Below are 17,042 nucleotides of genomic sequence, written 5' to 3'. Positions count from 1 at the left end.
TAAACCACTGGCAGAGTGAAGATGTCAGGCCAAGAAGGCCAGAGAGCTCCTAAAAGACAGAGACCAAAACCCATGAGGAAATTGTGGATATTCACGAGGTGCATTGAAACTGGAAACTTCCGACATGCAAAACACAAGAATAAAGTGTGTCTAAAAAAATCCCTTTTGTTAAACCCATGTCTCTGTTATTGCTGTGGTATCACTTCAGAAAGTGAGAGTTTTCACAGCCAAAGACACTCAGTGGTGAATAACTATATGGCTGGGCCACTGGGAGCTGGACAAGACTGAGACATAGTTTAAGAAGTCTGACAAACAAATTCTGCCCAAACTAGCTGATACAGACTGCGTGTGTCTGCTACTCCCCACTGCAGTCTGTAGCACCTGAATTTCAAATGTTCACATATCTCAATTTTTCAGGGTGCCCTAGTCCCTCACTGCTTGATTTGCTATAAATAATAGCAAAACTCATCACCAGAAACTGGCTATAGAATAACCCCCAAACTTTTCACTGTAAAGTTCACAACTTTTATATCTGTATGTATTTCCAAATATCCTGAAAAGTAGATGTTGAATAATAAATAGCCAGATGCTAGAGGAAGGATAAAGCTTACCCTTCTGCAGTTGTTGTGTTCTGTATGGGGTCTACACACTTGCTCGAAAAACCCTGTACAACTGGGAGCCTTTTGCTGTGGTCAGTCCTGAACTCCAGTGGCTACTTCAAAATGAAGTTGCCTTGTGACCAGCTGGTTCATCCAGTCTCACCTCTGCTGCTGTGAATCCACTTTTAACAGCCCAGAGCCATTTGCTGTTAGGCAAAGATGTACTGCATGCTTACTCAGCAGAAACCACATGGTAAAACACTGGGCAACTCCCAGCCAGTGTCTCTGAAACTGCAAGGGCTCTACGTCTGCACGCGCTGTTCCCATCTGTAGGTTCACCTCGTTGGTAAGAAATACTGAAGCCCCTAATATTGTCCAAAACAGAAAAATATTTGGAGAGGCAGGTTTACAAACACGTCCCCCAGCCCCACAGGGGAGCATGCTTTGCTGGCCAGCCTCTTCGTCTGCCACCCCTGCTCTCCCGTCACACTTGGCTCTTCGCAGCTAAGAATGGAGGTGTGGCATTACACCCTCTGTAAAAATCTTGGCGCAGAAGCACGCAGATGTCCTCTTGTGCCTGTAGAAAATGATGTTTGGGCGTAAAACGAACCCAGCCGGAGCGCAGGGGTTTCAGCTCAAGCTCCAGCAGGAGACTTGGCCTGACGGGAGACAGCACAGGAAGGGAGAGGCGCAAAAAAGCCAAGAGAGGATGAAGCTGGAGCTCTCGGTCCAGATCAGTGCTGATAAAACACTGTAATAAAAGTGTTTTCAAAGCACGATGGCGCAAGTGGCAGCGACAGGCCGCCTGGCCGCGCGCCCCCAGCCAACGCTCGAGGCCTCCCCTCAGCCCTCCCGCGCTTGCCCCGTGAGCACGCGACGGGGCGGGGCAGCGCCGCCTCCGACCAATGGGAGGAGGAGACCCAGCCGCGGCGGGCGGGGCCACGGGGTGGAGGGGCGCGGCCAGCGGCAAGGCGACGACACGTCGGGCGGTCCCGGCAGCCCGCCGCCCGCCTTCCGCACTGCCCTGCGGATGTGGAGCTCGGCGGCCGGCGGTGAGTGGGGAGCGGGCGCCCGGCACCCGGCGGCGAGGGGAGGAGCCTCCCCCACCTCCTTCCCGCCCACCCTGGCCTTCCCCGCCGCGGCGCGGAGCCAGTGCCGAGCCGCCCCTGACAGCCCAGAGGCCGCCGGGGGGGGGGGGGGGGGGGAGGAGTACGGGGAGGGGTACGGGGAGGGGACAGGGGCGGCGGCTGCCGGCGGAGCGCGGCCTGGCGTGAGGGAGCGAGTCACCGGCGGGGGGGGTCCGGGCGGGCCTCTGTCCGCCCCGGTCCCCTCCGGTTCCTGGCAGCGGGAGGTCGCCGTTACGGGTCGCCTCGGGCTGCCCGGGGGCGCAGGGCCCACGGTGCAAGCCCCACCGTGGAACGGGGCTGCAGCTCCCTCCGCCCCGCCCTGAGGGGAGGCGGGCCGGGCGGCCGCCCGACGGCTTCGTGGCCGGGAGGTGGGCCGGGGAGGAGGGGGAAAGCCGTTCTGTCGGTGTTCCCCACGGCTCTGGGCCTGTCGCGAGTTACACCGTGCGCAGGCACGGAGGAGGAGGCCGGGCCGTGGCGTCTGCGCTGGGCTAGCTGCTCCGTGGGAGATCACAAGCGAGAGCTGGAAGAGTGCTTCAGCCCCGTTCTAGGTCTCAGCAGTAAGAAGCCTAAAAATAACAAGTCTAGCTTGGTCACCCTGCCAAGCACAGTGATTCCGAAGAAACGACAGAGCCAAGTTTGCCGGGTAGCATGCTGCTGATACAAAGGCTTTTTTCAGAAGATGACTGTTCTCTAAAGTGATGTCGTTAACTAGCAGTATTCATTCTTTAAATTCGCCAGAAACTGCAGTGTGCACCATGTGGCAGGCATTATCTTTGTTTTGAAAAAAATAAAACTGATTATGGAACTGTGGTGGAATAAGGTGGAGTGACCTGGTGAGACAGCGTAGTCAATCATTGACAACCACAGCTACAGTGCCTTATCCCCGACTGTTTTCCTTCGTCTGATTCATTCTGCTTGTGCGGATTTGCATCTAAAATGTTTTTAAATACTTTAATAATCTCTTGTATTTCTTTTAAAGGCATACATACTTGTGTTCAGAGCTGTAAATCAGAATGCTGCAGAATTGTGTGCATGTGAACTGGCAAGCAGAATTAATTGAAAAACCCATTGAAATTTGGCTTGAACGCTTTTTTGGCAGTCAGAAGCAAATGGACTTGTTTGTTATGATATGCATATGTTTACAGTATCACTCCATTTAGTAGAATAATTTACATGAAATACTGGAGATTGTGATTTCTGTGTGAATCATACAAGTATTACTGTCGTAAAAGCTGAACTGTATCCTTAGAGCAACTTACTTAGAAATTAATTTCAGTCTTAGAACAGGAGGGGGAAAACTACTTAAAGACAGTGGGTAAAATCCTTTCTTCAGTGAAGTTAATAGCACAAAAAAACCCCCAAACCACAAAACCTTCCCCTTGGTTTAAATTCAGTAAATTCATGTAATGGGTTTTTTGGTTGGGTATTTTAATTATTTTTTTTTAAATACTGAGTAGGTTAGTTAAAAAATCTTTTTTGTATCAACACCTCTAAGTTGCTTTATGAAACATCATCTAATGATCTCTGTAGAATCATTTATATAAAGTTGAAGGCATGATATCAACAAGACTTATGAGGAGCGGCTGAGGGTATTGGGGTTCTTTAGACTGGAGAAACGGAGGCTGAGGGGAGACCTTCTCGCTCTCTACAAAAGAGAGGTGGTACCTGAAAGGAGGTGGTAGCAAGGTGCCTGTCGGTCTCTTCTCCCAAGTAACAAGCGATAGGACAAGAGGAAATGGCCTCAAGTTGCGCTAGGGGAGGTTTAGATTGGATCTTAGGAAAAATTTCTTCCCTGAAAGGGGTTGTCAAGCACTGCAGCAGGCTGCCAAGGGAAGTAGTTGAGTCACCATCCCTGGAGGTATTCAAAAGCCCTGGAGATGTGGTGCTTAAGGACGTGGTTTAGTGGTGGACTTGGCCGTGTGAGGTTTGCGGTTGTACTCGATGATCTTAAAGGTCTTTTCCAACCTAGATGATTCTAAGATTCTAAAAATAAATTCTATGATTCGCTTACATAATTTGGATTATTTACATATAAAGCTATGCTAATGCTTAACACATTGCAGCTGGACTTTGTCATAGAACACTTGGTTTACATTTCTTAACAAGTCATTTAAGTGCTTTGTGCATCATTTGCATATCTATGTGACAGATGTCCTGCTTACCTACCCAAGGTGGTATAAATTTCCTTGGTATGGTTAAAGCTTCATGAGATTAACGGAGAAGGTTCCTCCTTAAGTGTGTAATGGGTTTACACACTCTTGCTGGGAGAAGCCAATTGGTGTTCAATGTCTGTTTGACTAATGTTCTCTTCTGTTAATGTTTTAATTTGCTGACACATACACTGTAGGACGTTGTAAGCTGTTGCTTTTGATCTTAGTTTCTTCTTATTACTTTGTTTTTATTTATTTATTTGCTTTCTCATCACTACTACTTAGGTATATATAGAAACAACTATTTTCTTACTTAGTAGGACATAAATGCCACCAAAGACTGGTAGCATCTTGCCAGGTGACAACTGGAGAGGTTACTCAAAATGTTCAGTAGTTCCACAGAAATGGGCACCTGACACTTTGCTGAGCACAGACACATGTAACTCACTATAGTAAAGTTTAATGTTTTTTAGATTGATACCAAATACTTTTTTAACACTAACATTTTTGTTTTGTTTTTGTACTTAGCAAGCTCTCAAAAGATGGCGGAAAGCTGGTCTGTCTTGGATAATTTTGACCCCAACTTCAGACCTCTGGTAGTAATTGAGCTTGCAAAAGGTACCAAAGAGGAAACCATAGAATGGTTCACTAAACGAATTGTGGACAAGAAAGCAAATGGAGGTAAGTACAGTATGACCTTCTGTAACACTTTGAAATCAAATTGGCTGTCATCATAATAAGAAGACATACAGAAAATCAATTTTCAGGTAACTTGTAGTTTAATTGTTGTTTAGCCAATCCCACTCCATTTCACAGTTTTGAAGTTGCTAAATTTTATGTAAGAGTAGAGCTTCATGCTGATGTCATGAAAATGTAATAACTGAACGCTGTTAACCCAATTATTAATGAAAATATTTGCTTAAGGTTACTCACCTGTTGAACTCTAGAATCCTTCTATTTTTGTGGTGAAATCCTGATAACCTCTCCTTCAACATAGTTTTGATACCTGTTTTTATATTAAATGTCTGGAGCATGTTTCTTTTGTTGCTTGTGAGAATGTTGTAGCCTTGCCAGAAAGAAGACACATCACATCTACTATCCTGTCCACAAGACTTGGTACCATGTTGTAGAATGAAATTAAGTTAGCACGAAGCAATTTAACCTTGATAAATTCATGATGGATTTTAATTATCTTTTTTGCTAGCTTGTAGGCTTACAAAGACAATATTTAGTTACTTGTTTTATTATACTTCCAGGAATTGGAGTTAGGGCTAGTTAATTTGTAATTCCTTAGACTTTTTTTTTTGCATTTTCTAGAAAGGCATTGTTTATGGCTGTTGTAGCTTATATCTTATGGTCAGTAATATTTCTGTGGCTGTCAGATTTGTGACTACAAACTTGCTTTCAGGCCTCTGTTAGATCAGTCAGGGATGTTTCTGTTTCAAAAGTATAGTCTCTTTAGAATGAGTGGGACTGTTTGCAGAAGCACTGGTTGCTAACCTGATGTGAGCATTAGATCCAAATTGTCCCCATTGTTCCAGTTCACTGTCTGTGAGCGCTTCCACAGAAACAGGGCTAAATCAGGTGGTGATCCTGCAAGATTCTGACCACCACACATCAGGTGCTGTTGAAGCCTTAGTTCTTTGTGCCCTTAGAAAGATGCAACTTCAGCAGTCCTGATAACTAGGTCCAATATGATGGAAGCTAAAATACTAGGCTTTGGTACGTAATTTTTATGTATTCTCTTCCTTCTTTTGCCTTTATTTACTTTAAAGGTGCACAACTGCTGGTTAAACCATTGGTAACGGAAAATGGAGATGAAAATATTTATCTAGTTGGAGCTTCCCACTTAAGGCTGTTGCTGGGAGCTGAAACTGTGGGTTTGGTGAAGGAATGTAATGATAACTCAATGAGAAGTTTTACATACAGCAGTAGAAAAACTTTCAAAGATTTTGCAGGTAAGCAATCTTAGAGCTCATGAGTCATTACAAACCTGTAGCTAAAGAATATGAGCAATTACATTGTTAAATCTTTCCTAGTCTTTCTATTCCTTGGAGTGGTAAGAGTGAGCAGAAATAGGAAGAACAATCCAGGAGAAATTACTCATTTTTATCTCTGGAAATTCAGATCATACAATGATTTTTTTTTTTTCACATGGCTTTCACTTTTTGCTTGTGGTTTACTTAATGCTTTTGCGTGCTCCAAATAGTCTCTTATTTGTATGAAAGGTTTTTGATGAAAACTAGAAAAAATAGTTGATAAATGTGAGTGCAGGAGTAACAAACAATATTATGAATTAACATGGCAATTTAGTTTCTTATTAACAGCTGTGAATCAGTTTTAAGGCTTATTATCTTATAATTAGCTGGAGAAAATATAAACATGTAGTTCTATTATATTCAAACATCAAACAGAACTAAATATTTAAATAACACTGCAGAGCCATTCAGTGGAATCTGGGCATGATAAATGAAATCATTCCTTCTCCTTTTTTTATTTTGAGGAGGTGCCAGTAAAGTAACATTTTGCTTTAAATGTACTGCCTGTAAGCTATTTAACCCCCCTACAGTGGCAGAACTCATTTTGCTCTTCAGGTAAATACTGGAGTTCCAGCTTAGTCTTGCTTTTCATCTGCCTGTTTCAGTGATGCCTTTCACCACATTTTCAATATAAAGGTTCTTGGATCTATCTGAAACAATAATGAAATTGAGTTTTGTTATTTGTTTGGTGCTAGTTTATTCAGCGCTGCTGCTCTGTTCAGTAACTGTTGCAGTGTCTTTTGTTTTGTGACCTTGCTTTCCTGAAATTAGGAACCCCTGCGAAGAATTGTCAGTTGCAAAGGTGCCATTTCTGTTTCTTTCATGTATTTACATTCTTAGTGCTGATCTGACTGTTGTTGCTAACAGATTCTCTAGTAGAAGTTGGAACTCCAACTACTGTGAATTTGAAGGATAATTTTTGCTGTATCTGCTGGTCTTTTTTTCTTCTTTTTTTAAAATACTAATGTAATTTTAGTTTTGTCCAGATCTGATCAGAGGATAAAATAGTTGACGATACTTAGGTGAGGTGAAAGACGTGTTATCTACAACAGAAGCTCTGCGGCCTGTGTTGTCTTACTGATATTTCTAGTTCCCCAGTTTAACTGATACTATATTCTTGGTTTTTGTGTTAGAGATTTGTTGCTGATTTAGCTTCTTACTAGATGTATTTAGGGCCATTCATATTGTTTCTTATTCCTAAGGGGAAAAAATAGTCAAGTGGTTGTTATCTCAAGGAAACCAGACACTGTTTCCTTGAAGATAATTTGGTAGGGTTGATAGTAGGTTTGTTGCTGTAGCTCTTCAAAATACGGGATTTTCTGGGAAGGTTTCTTCTCTATTTTTACTAGAACTAATTATCTCAAATACCTCATTGTTATGTTGTATGGGTAATAAAGAGCAAGATACTGTGATATTTGGTGTGAAAGGCTTACTGAAAAGGAGATTTGTCCTGACATCTTGCTGTTTTTTGCTGTGAAAATACTTCAGGAACTGTATGACAGAAAGGGGTGTGGCAATTCTGAGATAGGCAGCTGCTGTTTCCAAAATAAGACTCTTTCAACAGGCAAGTGTGTGTGGTACTTGCTGGTATACTATCCCAGCCTCCAGTAATGAGTACTTCATGGGTGTCTTTGTCTCAAGTCATTTGTTGTCTTAGTTCACCTGGGTGATCAAAAATGCAGTAGCCAACATGTGCCAGTTAGAGAAAACTTCTTACCAAGACATTTTTTTGAAAAAGTGGGTATTTTGCTAATGGATGTTGGTTGGTGGTAATTGTCAAGTATTTTTTTTTTTTTTTTTTTTCCTGATTCTGGTAATTTTTGGTAGTTACTTGCTGCCAGGGTTGTCTTCACATGCTGCACAATTTCATACTACCTTCTTTTTGATTTAGATGACAATCACAATTTCCTTACAATAGCAGAATGTCAGTATATCATCAAACATGAACTTGAAAATTTGAGAGCTAGAGATGAAAAAATGGTCCCTGGATATCCTCAGGCAAAGCTGTATCCAGGAAAATCAATTGGTAAGCAATGTAGTTTGTTGTCTGTTACTCACTGTGTTGACATAAGATAGTGTTCATGGTGAAAAACCTTTGCTTTTCCTGCAGCGAAGAGAAATCGTTCAGACATTGAAGTCTCACTATTTGTAACCATCTTTGTTTTCTCGCCACTCCACAGTGATAGGACAAGAGGCAATGGATACAGAGTGCAACAAGACAAATTCTGTATAGCTATTAAGAAAATATTTTTCACAATAAGGGCAATCAAACATTGGAACAAGATTTTAGAGTGATCGTGGTAACTCTGTCCTGGGAGACTTTTAGATCTTCACTATACAAGGCTCTGAGCAGCCTGATTTAAGCTGGGCCTACTTTGAGCGGGATGTTGGACCAGATGACTTCCACAGGGCCTTCCAACCTGAGTCTTTCTGTGAGGCTGAGACTCTGGCCTTATGTTCTTTTCAGTTGGATAATTTTCACATATATTGATGCCGTAGATTATTTTTATAATTACTACGAAAAATATTTGTTTTTAAAAAATTACATAATGATATACTTGGATTGTCTCTGTATAACAATAGTGGAATGAGTAACAGTGTTCCAGAGCTATACATTTCACAGTATGAAGGAAGGAAGTCTTCTTTAATTGGTTTGATTTCATTTATCCTCCTCTTTGCTTCAAGAGCTCTTTCTTTTCATGGGAGGAAGAAGCAACGAGAACTAGTGCCATTTTCATGGTGTCTGGAACAAGTTCATTGTCGGAGATGCTACAGTTTCTTAGGAGGATTTATCTTAACGTCTGTATGTCCTTTTAGTAGCAGTGTCTTTATTCATTAGTGTTGGTCATCAGAGATCTGTGCATGTCAGTAGTTCAAGAAGTGTAAATAAATGTAGATGTCAGATGAGTTTACATTGGTAATTTTTTATACAGCTAAGGTATTTTTCTAGCTATGTCAAGTAAATGCCGAAAAAAGTAAAAACAGTAAAAAACTATCACACAGCTTCCAGTGCCTCACCTCTTCTGTTTTTGAATTTATTTTCTTTTTTCATATTGCTATGGTTGTAACTTCCAGAGCAGTTTGTTAATTGTTTATCGACACAGGTAGTATTGCTTTCCATAACAAAATTAAATACAAATTGTGGGATATTTTGTTTGTTTACAATGAATATGTGTTGTAATTAATGAATTAGTGTAAACTGATCATTCAAAAATGTCTTTAGTGTCTTTCCCACAATTCATACAACAATGGCTCAATGGCTCTTCAGTTTAGTGTTTGGTTTTGTTTTTGCTATGTCAGTTTGATTTATTATGCTTTTCTTTGCTCAGATGCAAGAGCCAGACCTCGCCCCACAAAGCTAAGCATGGCATTTCAGTTCTGACCTGTAGTGCTTTTTGTTGTTCAAGCTGCAACTGATTACATTGCAAACCCATGGAATAGTTAAATGTAAAAAGGCTATTCTTTCTCTTCCAGTGGGCTGTCTTTTTAGGAGTAGGTAGAACTGGTCTCTATAATGGAGAATTTTTAATTAACATGCAGACAACTTGTTTGCTTTTAGTGTGTAAATGCTAGATTTATTTCAAAGTAACTTTCAGCTTGCTGAGTACATAATGTGAAATGTTTGCTTGTATCAAATTCACTGTCCTTTGAAGGAGTACTAGGTACCTTTTTTTTTTTCCCCGTTTTCCTTCTAGTGAGAAGATTATTGACTAGTGGTGTTCTAGTTCAGATTTTCCCACTGCATGATAGAGAAGAGTTGAAAAAGCTCCGTCACAGCTGGTATGGCCGAGTCAAAGTCGGCTATCAACCTTTAGGTACGTGAAAACTTACTTCGCTACAAATAAAGTGCAGGGTTTCTTCTGGAGAAGTTTTCTCTTCAGTTTGTGTGAGAAGACCAAGGGTCCTTCCTAACTTCTACTCCAGCATTTAACCTCTTTAGAAGTGAAACTCCTGTGTGGAAGGTAAGTATTGCACCAAGAAGTCTGTTGTTTCACTAAGAGTTTGCATTTTCACATCCCTGAATACCCATTGCAGTTCACCTCCTCTACCATTACCTTTCTGCCCAAGTTGCTTTGTTGGTCATTGTGAACCAAAGTCCTTGTTTTACCCAGCTTTGCTTTTACTGGCTTGGAATCAGCGGAGTGGCTTAGGCTCCGGTTAAGGAAGCATCCACATTTCCAGACTTGTTCACATGCACAGTTGAGGTCTCTTCATTGAATTCTCTTTGATTCTAAAATGGCTGTAGGATAATCTTTTGCTATAATAATGGCTTGCAACACAACTGTTCTGGAGCAAAGCGCTGGATGGGCAAGCTGCTGTCTCTCAATTATTCTTTCCTGCGGCTGCAGGAGTTCTGTGCCATACAGGCCTTTGGTCATTGTTTCGAAGTTGGAGCTTGAGGGGCAGTGTAAAGGCGCAGCATTTGTACTGTGATCGTCTAGCACAGAGCCTTGAAATTGATCCAGTGCTCTTCTACCCACTAGGCAAGTTTTTTCCTCTTTCAGCATGTGCTGTGTAACCTCCTGAAGCTATTCAAGACTTGTGAAATTGGTGGCTCGCAGTCTGCAGATTCTGTGTCTGCAAGCTTCCGTGTAACAACAGTCTGCACATCACAAATTCTCCCTACCCATCAGCAAAGCAGTAATGGACCAAACCAAGACTGTTTTCTCAAACTGACTCTTGACAGGAAAGCTCCTCAATGTCTGGAACTTCCAAAGCTATTTGGAGTTGTAGGTGTGCCAAAAGTGTGTTTACAACTGTTTTTTAAAATTAATTGTACGAAGACTATGTTGTTGAGTGCCAGCTTCACTTGAGTTTATTTTACACACTGAATAAGCTTACAAAGAAAGTTAGTTTTAGTCTGGCAATGTGGAGAGTTAAGTTCTGGATTCTAAATGTGTAAACTTTACATAATAATAAGAAAACAAACATTGGGGAGTTTGATTCATTGTTAATCTCTGGGTCCTGTAGATGCATGAGATTCTTTCCTGAGCTACAGGAAGTTAAAAATCTGGCTTGATAATGCCTGTCTCCAGAGTATTGTGTTAGGGGTCTTATTGTGTGCTTGTCTTTTGTTTATGCAGGAGAGAGTTTTTTTCAACTGACATTGAATACACACAATTTCAAAATAAATCCCCAAAACCCTGTTATGTATTACTAATTTAGGAATGTCTTTTATCTTGTGTGTTCAGAGTGTGAAATTATGCTAATGGCCTACACCTGAACTTATTTTTGATTGAGAGATGCTGGAGTGCTGATTCTTCTGTCTGTTTGCTTTGCCTTCTTGCTTTCAGAGACTTACCTGATTGGCAGTTGGGAACTTGTGCTGTAGTGTTTTGTAAACTATAAGCAGTAAGAACATTCTGATATTGCACGGGAGTTTTTGATGTGCTAGTGTTTTATGGAGCATACATTTACAGTGTCAATTCAGAGGTCATGATGGCGTGGCTGTTTTCTTAAGATGGTGTATACCTAGCAGTGGCTTACAAGCAATCTGGTCCTCTAAGGAGGCAAAGACAAAACAGATTTCAGCATTCTAAACTCGGTTTGCTAGGCATTTCTGTATCTGTATGTGGTGCCATTTCTAGATTATGTTGGATAGTACTCCTACGTTTTTTTGTTAGCAGTAGGATAAGTGAGATCTTGTCTTCCTTGGAGGTAATACATCTGTCATGAAATATATCCGTTAGTACTGTACTTTTCAAGTCTTTAGAACACCTGAGCAGGCAACCTTGGTGAGTACAGCAAGTATGTATTTCATGTATCAGTTGTCTGCTGAAGGGAATGTCTCAGCCTGCGTGTGCTATCTGACATAGTTAAAATTTAAGATTTTGCTATACCTTTCTATTTCTTAGAATCATAGAATGGTTTGGGTTGGAAGGGGCCTTACAGAGAATCTTGTTCCAACCCCCCTGCCATGGGCAGAGACACCTTCCACTAGACCAGGTTGCTCCAAGCCCCATCTAACCTGGCCTTGAACACTGCCAGGGAGGGGGCATCCACAGCTTCTCTGGGTGACCTGTTCCAGTGTTTTGCTACCCTCCTCATAAAGCTTTTCTGCCTTCTAGCTAGTCTAAATCTACCCTCTTTTAGTTTAAAGCCATTACCGCTTGTCCTATCACTGCACGCCCTTGTAAAAAGTCCCTCTCCAGTTTCTTTGTAGGCCTCTTCCGGTACTGGAAGGCTGCTCTGAGGTCTCCCCACTATCTTCTCTTCTCCAGGCTGAACAACCCCAACTCTCTCAGCCTTTCCTCACAGCAGTGTTCCATGCCTCTTGACCATTTTTGTGGCCCTCCTCTGGACCTGCTCCAACAAGTCCATGTCTTTCCTGTGCTGAGGGCTCCAGAGCTGGATGCAGGACTCCAGGTGGGGTCTCACCAGAGCAGAGTAAGAGGGACAGAATCACCTCCCTCGACCTGCTGCCCATGCTTCTCTTGATGCAGCCCAGGATACAGTTGGCTTTCTGGGCTGCGAGTGCATGTTGCCAAGTCAAGTCCAGCTTTTCATCCACCAGTACCCCTAAGTCCTTCTCCTCAGGGCTGCTCTCAGTCCATTCTCTTCCTAATTTGTATCTGTGCTTGGGATTGCCCCAACCCATTTATTCCTTTAGTTTATTGAGGGCTGACAAAGCACAACTAGTCCTTTTTGGCCCTGGGCAGGCTGAAACAAGTTTCTTTCCCAGGTGTACGTATACCAATAAGAAGCTTCAGAAGTTCGATGTTGCTTGCTGTTAAGGTTTGTTTTTTATACCAAATGTCTTCCATGCTATCCTAGGCATTCACTGATAGTTTCTTTTTTCAAGAATGCTAGTGTTTTCATTTGGTGGTTTTTTTGCCTCTGGATATCTGATGTTGATATGGTACTTATTGATGTATTTGACTTTCCTACCATCAGAATATATGCATATATGTTTCTCTGTGTGTGTATATATATAACATAAAAAAAAATTCAAAAAACCTTCTGAGGTTTTGGAACATGGGAGGAGGAGGAACAAAAAGGCAATAATATTCACTGTATTATTTAGGAAAAAAATTTGGGCCAGAGGATTAATGTAAAGTCAAGTTTGATGTTACACTGTTAATTGTAGTCTTAATTGATTCATTTTTCTCTGCAGATGAGATACGCTGCTACTTTGGCGAAACCATTGCTCTCTACTTTGGCTTCTTGGAGTATTTCACGTTTGCTTTGATTCCAATGGCTGTCATTGGTATTCCTTATTATGTGTTTGCATGGGAAGACTATGACAAATATGTGATGTTTGCCGCATTCAATCTGCTTTGGTCCACCGTGATACTGGAAGTTTGGAAGCGGATTTGCGCCATCATGACATACCGCTGGGGGACGCTGTTGATGAAACGACAGTTTGAAGAACCAAGGCCAGGCTTCCATGGTGCCCTGGGCATCAATCCCATCACTGGGAGGGAGGAACCAGTATACTCAAGTATTAAGAGACAGATACGGATTTATCTCGTGTCCTTACCATTTGTGTGCCTTTGCCTCTACTTCTCACTGTACGTGATGATGATTTATTTTGACTTGGAACAGTGGGCTCTGGATTATCATGAAGAGAATGAGTCTAACTTCAGCAGCTTGATGCTCTTTGTGCCTAGTATCATATATGCTGTTGTGATTGAAATTATGAACCGTATCTATCGGTGTGCTGCTGAATTCTTAACAGCTTGGGGTAAGTTGTTTATTCTTCTTCCTTGCAGTTAGAATCTCAGAGGTTTCGAATTTGTTTCTTTGTAGAATGCGTTACTGTTCTCGTTCAATGGAATGCTAAAGAAATTTCCTGAAGTAGACTTTTACTGTGGTGTAAAAGGGATGGCCATTTTAACTTCTTGCATTTACTTTGAGCGTTCTGAGACTGAAGTTTCATGTTTGGTTTAATATGATCTGAGTCTAGCATGCAATCAGAAGGAGTGATCCTGCCCTCCTCGTCAGCCTCTCTCTGCATTTGGTGCAGAAGTCCCCCTTCCCTGATTCAGCTGTTTGGCTTATACCAGCCATAGTGTTGGCAAAAGTGGTGAGGTGAGATCGCGAGGATGGGAGCTCAGGAGGGGCTGTCCTGGCAACTGGTGTCCACAACCTGGCTTTGCTGAGTGCGTCTTAGTCTGCTGATACATCTGTGCAGGGGACAGAGGCACTGAGATAATGGAACAAAATCTAAAAACATCAACTAAATGTCATATGAGGGTGTTTGTGTATCCTATATATGCAACAAAGGCAGAGATTTTGCTTCGCTATCAAAATATTTTCCTCCGGGCACTTTCATAAGAGGAGGGATGTTATAATACATTGCCTTGTTTTCTCTGTGTGCGTGACTTATTTAACAGATTGGGCCTTATGTTTTGTAACCTAACATAAGGATAGTGAAATGTTAGCGTTTATTTTGAATTTCAGCACTTCTACAGACATGTGTAGTCATTTTCAGACAAAGTTAATAGGTGAAGGTAATGGGAAGTGTTTTGTCTAGCTCAATGTGGTACACATTTACAGGGCAGAATCCAGGTTACTAAAGCTGGAGGCCCAGAAAGTTTACCTGAGAAAAATAAAGCAAAAGGGAGATTGATGCAGAAGGCAGAATAAAAAGAGGTGTTGAAGTGGGAATTGGTTATGTATGCCAAAATGGTTTGCTCAGCAAATTCAACTTGACAGCAGCAATAGTAAAAGCAAGCAATTTCTTGATTTGTTTATGACTGTTAAAGGGTTTTATTTAAATAATGAGTTTTAAATTCATATCTAGGTTTCACCTGACTCTCTTAGTTCATTGTTTTTCACTATACTGCAAGATGAAGCGTTTGTGCAAAACACCTAGTTGTGTTGATCAGGTAGACTAAAATGTCTTTAACATTTTTTAACCCAGATTTTTTTTTGTTTGAAGCTGAAGTTTCATACTCAGCAGCAACAGTATTTGTGTAACTCACTACACTGACAGCTTGTGCCTTTTCTGTGCCATCCAACGTGTTTATGCTGCCATGATATGAATAGGATGAAGAGCTCATCTGGCTGTCCTACCTCCCCTCCCAGCTAGTATATTTTCAGCTAAGATCTGTCTTGAACAGCTAAACTGACTGTTGTGGTTAAACTTGGCAGCCAGCAACTAAGCTCTAGACAGCCGTTCGCTCACACCTCCCCTTCCACCCTCGATGGGGTGGAGACAAGAATGTATGAAAGGTAAAACTCATGGGTTGAGGTAGACAGTTTAATAAGGCAACAAAGGAATATTATAATACTTACGATAATGAATATGCAAAACAAACAATACAGTTTTTCTGACCGCCCAATGACCATTTCGCAGCCAGTCCCCAAGCAGTGATCATGGAACCTGTAGGTTTCCCAGAGTTTAGGGATTTTGCCGGTTTTGCCAAACTCACGAATTTCACATCGCTTAGCCAACTCGCAGAAAAAAAACTGAACTCCTGGAAAAGCTTGAAGTTGTGGAAAAAAAGAGGTTTCATGGAAAAGAGCAGATTCCTGCCCCCGCGGCCAACCCCCACTTATAAACTGAGCGTGACATCCATGTTATGGAATATTTACGTTGGCCAGCTTGGGCTGGCTGCCTGGCTCTGCTCCCTCCCAGCTCCTGCACACTTGCTCATCAGATGAACGTGAGAAGCTGAAGAAAGTCCTTGATTTCTTAGCAACAACTAAAACCACCGGTGTTGTCAACATTCTTATTGTACTAAATTCAAAACACAGCGGCTACTGGGAGGAAAATTAACTGCTTCCCAGCTGAAACCAGGATATTAGTAAAGCCTAAGAAACAATCTGGGGTGTTTTTAAGCACACCTCTTGCACCTGTTTATCATGAGAACTGATGGTTTAGTGAAAGCTGGAAGTGAAGATTGTGTTCAGTCCCCTGAGTGCCTGTTCCATATGTCAGGCCCAACTTCACACACTGTCAGAGCAGGACTTTGCTGTTCTGTCCTGAGCAAGGTCTGGAGGTATTTGTGTCTCAGCCTTGTTTACACAGCTCATGCTGGTGTGTTGCCTCCTCATTCAGTTACTGCTTAGCCAGGGCTTTAAAGGTACAATCTGACAAAACAATGAAAAGAAATAGGAAATCTCCAGTTCGCTTCCCTTTCCTCCCCCCTAGTAACCAGCCTTCTCAAACATCACCTTCTGACAGTTTATCTTGAATGAACTGAAAATCTTAATTTTAGAATGAGTAGTGCATTGGTTGAGCTTCATGTACTCTAGACTAGCTTTAGAGCTTAGGGTCTGACCTCAGTTCATTGGAGATGGATGGGAATATTTCTGTGGGCATTTACTACTTTTGAATCGAATTTGGTATTGTTATTTTTCGTAATGTATTCCAGTTAGTTTTGCATTTGTTTTCAGCCAAGGAAAAATCAATAACTAGGCACATTTTTCTAAGTGTTGAAAATGATGGATGCTTTTCCTGTTATAACCCTTCTCAGAACGAAAGATGTAAAAGGAATAACCTTTGCAGTAGAAAAAGTACAAGAGTTGTAGCCAAAACTATGTATCTCAATATTGTGCATCAGATTAGCTTCATAGGTTAAGTGAGGTACAGGTACAGTTAATATTTTTTGCCATGAAGTGTTGGAGGTACTATTCCCCATAAACTATTAGCTAAGTACTTTCAGGTGGAGGAAAAATGTCTGGTTTTATATGATAAGTGCTTCTGCTGTTTACTAATCAATAATTTTGTTGGTGTTCTAGAAAATCATAGGCTGGAATCTTCGTATCAGAATCATTTAATTCTGAAGGTTTTAGTGGTAAGTATGTAGCATAAGCAGCTTTGAAGATTGATTGAAGAGGGAACCTGTGTTTTGTTAGTGCTTTCCTAGCATTACCTCACTGATGTACTGTTTTGTTCAAGGCCAAATACTACCACAAATACCAGAGCAAACAAGATTTCTGTTGTGGTTGCAGTAACTGCTAGACTGTTTTAGATGCCTGTTTTTGTAGTGGAGAGTTGGGTTTTTATTTGTGTTGATTTGTTCTTTTGTTAGGATTCTGTATATGTAAGTTTTTCTGTTAATTGATGTGGTCCTGTCTTCAACTAGGAGCTATTCCTTTGACTTTTTGCAAGACTTTCGTCGTAAATTGTATTTTAAAAAGTTCGTATATTAACTTCCACCTGCACTAGCATTCAGA

The 17,042-nt window shown here is 41.6% G+C and overlaps 1 protein-coding gene across 3 annotated transcripts in view; it reads left to right on the top strand.

Annotated features, from left to right (window-relative positions):
* Positions 1-1,561: 1,561 nt before the first annotated feature.
* Positions 1,562-17,042, top strand: part of ANO10 (anoctamin 10) — a 131,797-nt gene continuing 116,316 nt past the window's right edge. For all 3 annotated transcript variants that reach the window (XR_012763737.1, XM_075418935.1, XM_075418934.1), the window contains exons 1-7: positions 1,562-1,651; positions 4,405-4,557; positions 5,652-5,834; positions 7,807-7,941; positions 9,611-9,730; positions 13,030-13,599; positions 16,605-16,660. Coding sequence is in view for 2 of the 3 variants with exons in the window: in XM_075418935.1 (XP_075275050.1) it covers positions 1,630-1,651; positions 4,405-4,557; positions 5,652-5,834; positions 7,807-7,941; positions 9,611-9,730; positions 13,030-13,599; positions 16,605-16,660 (1,239 nt within the window). In the remaining variant the exon portion in view is untranslated. The remainder of the gene's footprint in view (positions 1,652-4,404; positions 4,558-5,651; positions 5,835-7,806; positions 7,942-9,610; positions 9,731-13,029; positions 13,600-16,604; positions 16,661-17,042) is intronic.

Source organism: Opisthocomus hoazin, chromosome 4 (genome assembly GCF_030867145.1).
Source record: "Opisthocomus hoazin isolate bOpiHoa1 chromosome 4, bOpiHoa1.hap1, whole genome shotgun sequence".
NCBI lineage: Eukaryota > Metazoa > Chordata > Aves > Opisthocomiformes > Opisthocomidae > Opisthocomus > Opisthocomus hoazin.
Note: the sequence above shows the minus strand (reverse complement) of the source record. Positions and strands in the feature narration are given on the sequence as shown.